The 9,525-nt window shown below is 38.6% G+C and overlaps 1 protein-coding gene, 1 non-coding gene and 2 pseudogenes across 2 annotated transcripts; 1 reads left to right on the top strand and 3 right to left on the bottom strand.

Annotated features, from left to right (window-relative positions):
* Positions 1–296: 296 nt before the first annotated feature.
* On the bottom strand, positions 297–2,057 carry LOC110665192 (probable long-chain-alcohol O-fatty-acyltransferase 1; annotated as a pseudogene).
* Positions 2,058–2,081: 24 nt separating this feature from the next.
* On the top strand, positions 2,082–2,153 carry TRNAD-GUC (transfer RNA aspartic acid (anticodon GUC)). Its single transcript has one exon. It is a non-coding gene; the product is annotated as a tRNA-Asp (tRNA).
* A 75-nt stretch (positions 2,154–2,228) lies between these two features.
* Positions 2,229–2,747, bottom strand: LOC131179386 (uncharacterized). The gene has a single exon (XM_058146212.1). It carries the CDS (start codon positions 2,745–2,747, stop codon positions 2,229–2,231), a length of 519 nt encoding a protein of 172 aa, XP_058002195.1.
* Positions 2,748–3,168: 421 nt separating this feature from the next.
* On the bottom strand, positions 3,169–3,773 carry LOC131179209 (probable long-chain-alcohol O-fatty-acyltransferase 1; annotated as a pseudogene).
* Positions 3,774–9,525: the final 5,752 nt, after the last annotated feature.

The following is a 9,525-nucleotide window of genomic DNA, read 5'->3' as shown; positions in this document are numbered from 1 at the left end:
TTATTTTTTATTATACTATGTTATATAATATTAAATTTTTATAATTATATTAAATAATATCATATTATATTTTTAAGTTAGCTCAAAATTAGTCAAATGGCACTAATTAACACGAATTAAATAAAATTTATTATAATTGACAAAAATAAAAATATTTAACTTTTTCATTATCAAAGTTTCGACATGTAAAATAATAATACTTTTATTATATTGACATTAATTTTTTAATGTATATTATATCAACAACATCATCTAACTTATTAACAATTTGGCTTTTTTTTTTTTGTAATCCATCCATAAACTTATTAAATCACCACAATTATACTTTCTAGTCAAGTCTTTTATCAAATTAATTGTAGAAGTAGCTGACATGCACCCTGGACCTGCTTGCTCAGGTTGATGTGAAAAATAAAAATAAATAAAGAAAAAGATGTTGTTTCCCCTTGTCCCTCCCTCTCGTCTATCGACCCACTCCTTCCATTTCTTTGCTTATGCAAGTGAAGATCACCCACGCTTCCATCATTCTTTGCAGTCGTGAGTCACTTCTCAAACTGCTTCGTCCTCTTAAGCATGTCTGTTCAACTCACTTGCCCAATCAATCAGTTGTTTTGTAAAAATTGAAGGCTAAAAGCTCTTGTCATACTCACTGATCTCCTTCTCTGGCAATTTGCTCACAACACCACATTTATCGGTCGTGGCACCAAGTCACCTCTTGTCAGGCATCTCCGCAAGTAATCAAGAAATGTACCTAAATCCGAAAAAGTTGAGTTCAATTTCTCATGCGATAAGCAAGAGACTCTGAGATATGATTTTCAATGACTTTTGTTTTGTGATTAGAACTCGAGTATTTAGATTATCATCCCCTTCACATAAATGGATAACATCTTGCATTCTTCGATGACCTCATCAGTGGCACCTGTTCCAATTAACTGTGGAAAAAACAGCAACTTGGCAGTGACCATCACAAATCCAGCTGGCAACTGTCCTGATACCCCCCCAGTGCAACTGCCATCTGCCACCTAACAACCTCTTTAAACCAGCCTCCGCAACCACACACACCCCATGGAGGATGAAGAAGCAGGTCACTTCCCACGTGGAACGCACTCGTGTCATCTGGTAAAAAAGCAGCTCATGCATATAATACCAGATACCAGGAAAGCAGCCAAAATGGCCGGCAGTGGAGCCCGCTGGCCTAGCCATGTTTCCAAAGATTACTTTACGGGTTTGTATACCGTATGGCGTAGTACATTTGTTACCATGAGGTTCCACCTTCTACCTCAGAAATCTTGCAATGATGTTGAGCAGTAGGGCTCATCGGACGGTGGTTGTGGCTCCATATTTAATATAGTGTAAAGCAATGCATTAGAAATTCCAAGAATTATGTCCACCAATCAATAAAGCATACAACAGTGTAGCACTAAAACCATGTTTGGATGCATATGATCTTTATAACCATGAAAACTAACCAAAATGGTAAAAGGCAAAACTTTGGTTGGCCAATTGAGAGGTAATCTGGGAGGTTTTGAAGATGAATTTTTTATTGGCTTTGGTGGATCTGGGGAAGAAGGGTAACTTTCATTTTGTTTGATTTCGATGGGGAGGATAGCCATGGAGATGAATTGGACTAAAGACTTATGCGGGTGATGTGAAAGTGGACCTTGATGAAAGGCAAAAAGAAGGAGCTTGAAATTGGCTAACCAAGAGATGAACAAGGAAGTGATGGCTTTTGGAGATAGGTAGGATAAGAAGAGAGGGAGGAGGATGAAGAGGAAGATGATTGGCAGAAGAGAAAGAAGCCTAAACTTGCCTTTGGGGATCATGGATGATATAAAATAGCAGTACAGAATAGATGCAGAACTTGAGAGACATACCTTGATTAAGTTGTTGGTTTCACCCTTCATTTTAGCTTCTTTTATGTGCTCTACTCTCGGTCACCAATTTACCATCTCTTTGAAGATAGGATTTTAAGGTGAGAATAATAGAGAACGAATTTTGGGTACTGCGTACAAGAATCAACGACAGACTCATGACGGCAAAAGATAGACAATAATTATTGTAGCAAGGGATAACCTTGCATGGTTGTCGTTGTAGTATAGTGGTGAGTATTCCCGCCTGTCACGCGGGCGACCCGGGTTCGATCCCCGGCAACGGCGATAAAATTTTTGTTCCCATTTGATGGCGATCAATTGATTGAACTTTTTTTTTAACTGATAAATATAAAATATCATTCAAGAAACAAAGCAAGACGGAAAGTCCTGAGCCAACAGCATAGCAAGCTGATGTGGGGGATTAGCAACCCACCTAGATACAAGCCTTCCTATTCTACTTTGGTTGGCTACCCAGTGAGCACAAGAATTTGCTCTTCGAGCAACATAAACAACAGATAAGGAGGGATATGAAGATAACAGAAACTTAATGTCATGAAGGACCACTTCAAGCTCCCAAGGAGCATTCTCCCCCGAGGAAGAACACAACTGCACCATTAGGTGTGAGTCTGTTTCCACCACTCCTGCAGTAAAACCTCTCCTAGAAGCAACGAGGAGGGCTTCGCGAATAGCCATACCCTCTGCTGCCAGAGGAGATAAACAAGTAAAAATAGCAGCACAGCCATCCACCAAACAGCCCTTATAGTTTCTAATAATTACTCCATACCCAACCTTCCCTGATTTGCTGTCATAAGAAGCATCCACATTTAGCTTCCATAGGCCTTGCGAAGGAGGGGACCAAATTGGATTCTGAGAAGCCATGAGTTGATTTTTTAGCGGAGAATGAGATTGCGGAAAGGCTAAAGAATGCCAATCTTCAGTTTCATTCTGAGCTTTGCGAACAGTGCCATAGGATCAGGAATTTTTGACTGAAAAATTGCTGCATTGCGGCTCTTCCATATATACCAACATAAGAAAGCAGCAATTTGCAAATTTCTACCATCAATTTGACTTCCTTTGGAAATAATGCCCGACCACCAATCTGCAAAGATCTAAAACCCTCTTCTCTTGGATAAAACTACGTTTTAGAACCCTGGAGATCAAATTCAGCAAGCTTTTTCCAAAAGAAGAAAGGATGATATATGCATTGCATGGGCAAATATTATACATATTTGATAATAATAATATACAAATTTATTTATTTATTTATTTATTCCGATCGAAGGACTTATATATATATATATATACGATCTATCCTACAGAAAAAGGGTGATTAACAATTTTACGCTTAAAGAAATGTCGTGTGGGTGAGTATGCTGTCGTGCGTAGAATACCTGTCGCCATGAGATTACACCTGTGGCACCAGAAGTCTTGCAGTGAGGAGGAAAGGTAAAGCTAGTTGAACTGTGGATCGAGCTCGAAACCAAGGAGTGCTCGAGCTGGGTTAGCAGTTATGGCTAGCACAATTTCTAATTCAAGGTATGTGTGCGAGCAATATAGAGCTAAAACGATATAAGGGTGCATCAAATGTCTGTAATTGTAGCTATGAAAGATGATAGCCAAAAGTTTAAGTGGGGGTGGATATAAGGGGCCACGATCCAAGGAGAAGAGGAGGAGCTTGAAGTTGGTGAGCCAAATTAGAAGGAATGTTGTGAGTCAGCAGATATGGACGGAGGTGAGATTGAAGGGCAGGATGATGAAGATGTAGAAGACAGGGAGGAGGGAGAGAAACCTCAAAACACCCTTGGGAATTCTTGCTGCTGCATGGTAACAATAGCATAGACATGTTGTAGATAAGACCCATACCTTTATAAACCTCTTGGCTTCTCCCTCAATTTCTGTCATCATTTTCTTTTCTTCATTTGCAAAATTCTCTCTCTCTCTCTCTCTCTTATTTGTATATGTATATTAATAATTTAAGTGGCAGAGGAAGGCAATCACGATTCTTTGCTCTCCAAATTTTACGCTGCCATTGTGCAAATTATTTCATGTATTAATTTGTCAGAAGAACCCAATGTCACAGGCCGGATTGACATTAGGACCTGGACCAGTGTAAAGCCCCTAAAGCCCACAATAAATCTTATTGTTCTCCAAATTCATAATTAAAGCAAAAAACTGAGGCCCAACATGTGAATAAAATAAAATAAAATATTACATAGTGCTTAACAAGATTATTACTAGTACTAACACATGCGGAATTCTATATTACAATTTTGAAAAATAATAATAATTGTCACGATCCAACCTATGAGCCGGACCGGTACTAGGACCTGGGCCAGCCAAAAGCCCACGAGGCCCATAGTAAGCCTACTTATTTCTTAACTCAATCCTAAGGCCCATAATAAGCCCAATTTCAAGAATTCAATCAGACAGAGTCTGACCATAACAGGGACCACTCAACGTGGAGTTTTTGATTCACCCAACCTGCAAACACAATATATATCAATTTGGGGAGCTCAGCTCACTCTTTACATACTCATCATGTCATAAAATCAAATTGGAACTCAGCTCCCTCATCCAATCCAATCATACATGCATCTAATAAATTTACAGATCCAACACGATATTATATTACAGACCCAAGTCAAATAAAATACTTCTAACACATGCGGAATTCTAGAATTTAGTAAAGTTATACAAAACATAACAGATATTACTAAAGGACCTGCGAAGGAGAGAGGCAGGTTAAAATTCAATAAAAATCTCCTGTATCTTGGAAAAATAAGGTAAACAGGAGTGAGCATTTGACTCAAAGAGTAAAATATTGATTTTAAGTATAATTTCTATAACTATCTAAAGCTAATGCATCCTAAAGAGTGGAATGCAACACCTTAATAGTTTTCATATACAAAATCACATCATAAATTATAAAAAGGTAATTTGGAGTACTCGCACACCCATATAATATTCAAACAGTACATATATGGGAGCTAATCCCCTATACAGCTATCTTAATCCAGCCTCTGTCAGCAAGTACATCTAAAGCTGAACTTTCGCTTAATAGATCAAATACGGGGGCCAACGAGATCATCTTAAGTCGTGCCTACCCCGACTTATCCATAAAAGGATCGGGTCCCAGCAAGTCAAGCTCTAGCCACATCTACTTGTCTTATTCATATCCAATATCACACACCACACGCACACTGCTCCAAATTATCATAAAACAACATCCATAGCATTTTTTCAAATAAATATGCAATATAAAATGCGCATAGTATTTAACTACATAAATATATATTTATAAGTGATGCATGGGCATGCCTGAACATATAATAATATTGAAATTATAATTAAAATCAATATTTTACTCAAAGACGTGAACCGATGTTACTGTGGCGGTTGGGCGGAATAGGAAGGCTGTTCTGGCTCACCTGATAAATTTATTATAATTATTTAATATAATTGACTCAATACAAGTTTAAAAAGAACCAAAAACACCCTAAGTCATGCCGAAAATCCGGCAGAGTTTTTCCTATACCTAAGACCTACCCAACTTGCAAAAAGGTTCAAAATACACTTCTATGTCTAAAATCACATAACCATATCTTAATCACATCATATGGCCCATCCAAACAGTCAACAACCACAGTTTTAGAAAATTATAATTTAGTCCTTACAATTAACCATTTTTACAAAAACTACCCAAATGAGCTCTAAAAATTCTAAAATTTTGCTCTGCGGTCCTTAGCAATACTAATAAGCTAATACAAAAGGAGTTATAAGTTTCTAACTATCCACAATTATTTTATAAATTTTTAATCTAAACCCGAAACTAAATAATTAAGGAAACTTAGGGTTCGAGCTGACCTATGCCAATTCTGATAACGGAAACGTATCCAGGACGTTTAAAAATGGTGGGGTAGCCTATGATCTTGACTTGGTTCTGAAGTAGCCTCGACCACCTGTCTGTCCGGCCCGAAAATATAGACCCAATCAACAGTCGAATTTCCGTGAATCGAATGTACCTTCGTGAATCCCATACCACGGGAGTTAGTATATAATTTTTACGAAATTTATTAAGCTCATTTAATGCCTGAAAAAATATTATGAAATTTCGTGGGACCCACCGAAAAACGGAGTCAAAAAATTTTGAAATGGGTATTGCCGTGAAACTCTCGTCGAGGGGAGCACTCCAGTACTCTCGAATTTTTCATGGGGTTCATGGTTTTTGAGAAATCTAACCCAAAAGTTAAAATAAGCTAAAACTTCTCGGTCAAAAATTGGACAAACCGCTTGATGAATTTTTATGCTCTTGGTGTCTATGAAAAACTCTTGAGGTGTAGATGAGTTTTGGGGCAATACCCGGTCCAATTGGTGGCCGAATCGCCCGAAATCGACCTGAGAAGCTAAAGCGGCACGCACGCGCAGAGGGAATTTTGGGGCGACTTTCTGGCAGCCTGGAGCGTCAGCTGGTGGCGGGGAGGCATCCAGGCGGGGCGCTGATGACCAGAGAAGGGCTGAGTAGCGGTGGGGCAGCAAGGGGAGGAGTGATGAGAGAGAAAAAGGAGGGGGAAGGAAGGTGGTTGGGCACGCGAGGGAGAAGGGAAAAGAAAAAGAAGAAGACCGGTCGGATTCAATCGGTTCGACTCAATCAGGTTCAATTTGGCCGGTCCGATTCAGGATACTCGAAATTGAATTTTTAGTCTGCCCTATGATAATAAAAAGGCCCAAAATTTTCAAAAAAAATTCCAAAAAAACTCAAAAAAATTTGCAAAGTTTAAATATATTTTTAGTTTTGCCACGTAGTCTTTAAATTAATTTGTAAAAATTAATAAGTTTATTGATTTTGAAAAATCAAACCCGATTTCTAAAATTTGAAAATTTTCAAATAATTTTCCAAAATTTTAATAAAATAAAATATTAATATATACCCATAAAATAAATAATTTAAAAATTATGGGTGTTACAATAATACAAAAAAAATAACTGCTAATAAACCTGCGAGGAATGAAGCAGGTTATTCTGAAAAAGAACTCTTCCTTAAACCTGAAAAAATAGAGTGAACAAGAGTGAGCATTCAACTCATAGAGTAAGATATCAATTTTAAAAACAATTTCTATAATTATCCAATTCTAATGTATCCCTAAGGATGAAATGCAATACCGATCAACAATTTTCACCAAATTTAAATAATATTCACCCAAATAATAATTTAGAGCACTCACACGCATATATACCATATCAAATAAAATATATATGAGAGCTAATCCTCTATACAACTCTCTTAGTCCGAAACTTGCTAGAGAGATTAACTCGAGTCGGATTTTCGCTTAATAATCCAATTACGGGGGTCAACGAGATCAATTCAAAGTCATACTCACCCTGTCTTCCTCAAAAAGGATTGTAACAATCAAACTCCAACCACTAGAGGAATTGTCCGCTTTGGTCATAGGCCTTACGGTTTTGTCCAATAGGTGGAATGGAGAACTTCCCAGGAGGTCACCCATCTTAGGATTTCTCTCAAGTGAGCACGCTTAACCCTGAAGTTCTTCCAACTCTCCAAGCCATTCCACCAAAAGGCACCTCTGGTGATTAGTTCCCCCATTTTATATATCATTACTTTTTGAGCCCAAAACCATTTTCGTGCTTTTCCGATGTGGGATTTGTCTAAGGGACCTTTCTCCCCCCACTTTTCGGGACTCAGCGTCTTCGCTGAGGTTTGCCCCACCATCGCCCAAGAGGACACGCGAGCGGCCCACTAGTGATATTGTCCGCTCTGGGCCGAAGCCCTCAAGGTTTTAAAATGCGTCACTAGTGGTTACGAACCGCCAACTTATAAACCCAGCATTTCTCCCATGTTTTACCGATGTGGGATTTGCCTAGGGTGTTATAATCCACCCCCTTATGGGACTCAGCGTCCTCGCTGAGGTTTGCCCCACCATCACCCAAGGTTGCACAAGGAGCGGCTCTGATACCACAAATGTAATGGCCCAGCCCACTAGTGATATTGTCCGCTCTAGGCTGAAGCTCTCACGATTTTAAAACGCGTCACTAGTGGTTACGAACTATCAACTTATAAACCCAACATCTCTCCCGTGTTTTACCGATGTGGGATTTGTCTAGGGTGTTACAAGGATCGGGCTCCAAGCGAGATAAGCTGAAGCTGATTTGCCTGTCCTACCCATATCCATCACACCACACTACACCACACCACACCCACGCACGCTGACACACGCACACAGTTCCAAATTACTCAAAGGCGATATCCACATCCATTTTTGCAATTAAGAAAATTCAATAAAAAAATGTGTCTAGCATTTAGCTACATACATATAATTATATGTGATGCATGAGCATGCCTTGAATATATAATAATATTAAAATTATAATTAAAATTAATATCTTCTTACTGGTTAACCAGTTACTACTTTAGCGGTTGGGTGGAGGAAGATAGCTGACCTTGATTACCTAAATAATTTTATTATATTTTCATTAGTACTAGCTCAAAACAAGACTTTAAAGAGATAAAAGACACCCTAATTTATGCCGAAAATTCGACAGAATTTTCCTTATACTTAGGACCTACCTAATCTACAAAAGAGTTTAAATAATACTTCTAAATCACAATTCTCACATCCATATCCCATCAACATCACATGACCCCTCCTGAGCCCTCTAGACCAGGCAATTCTCACAAAATAAAAAAAAAATTATGTTTTAGTCCCTAAAACTAACATTCTGTAAAAATTACTCAAACGAGCTCTAAAAATTCTAAAATTTTGTTCCGTGGTCCTTAAAAAATTTTGTTATTGCAATAAGAATCATAATTTTCTAATCACATATGAATATTTTATGAATTTTATTCTAAAGCAGGTATTAGGCAAAAATAAACAATTTGGAGTTCATATTTACCTATGCCAAATCTGACATCTAGAATACATTTGGAATGTCTAAAAATGCTATGATCAATTGTAAACACAACCCCTTTCTGAGACAGCTCGTCGAACATCCAAACCGGCTTAAAAACTCAGTCCTGAGGCCGGTTAGCTATCATTAATCCGATCACACTTAAATTAAGTCCAAAAATTATCAATAATTATCATTAAATTATTTTTAATTTTTGAGAATTGAAAAAGTCCGAAAATCTCACCAAGCGATTTAGATCGTCCGATGATCACCTTTTTCAAATGGTGTCCGATCAGAGTGAGGTCAGTCCCATCTCGAAGGTTTCATCTCTGCGAGTCCAACGGTGATCTCGGATGGCCGATCCAACAATTGGATCGTTGGAAATCCCACTGGAAAGTTGTGAAATACTGATTTTTCTCTCTCCTCGTCGGCGCGGGAAACGGCCACCAAATCCCGCGAGGCTGGTCTCATCTGAAAGAGCTCTCTACCAGGAGTTCATAGCCGCTGGAATCACTCTAATCGGATATCGAGAGAGCTGGATATGAGCATTCAAAGTTTATGATCTATTTTTCTCTCTCTAGCAAAAACCACCACTACCACTGCCCATCACCATTAGTCTTCGTCTTGTTAGCGTCGCCTAGGGTCCCTGGTCACTGGCCGGTCAGTCACCATTCATGGGGGTGGTGTTGGTCGGAGCAAAAATGGGGAGGGAGGGAGAGATATGTGAGAGAGAAAGAGAGGTTGAGGAGGGGTT

The sequence above is a fragment of the Hevea brasiliensis genome, chromosome 4, assembly GCF_030052815.1.
Source record: "Hevea brasiliensis isolate MT/VB/25A 57/8 chromosome 4, ASM3005281v1, whole genome shotgun sequence".
NCBI lineage: Eukaryota > Viridiplantae > Streptophyta > Magnoliopsida > Malpighiales > Euphorbiaceae > Hevea > Hevea brasiliensis.
This window is presented reverse-complemented; position numbering and strand designations above follow the sequence as displayed.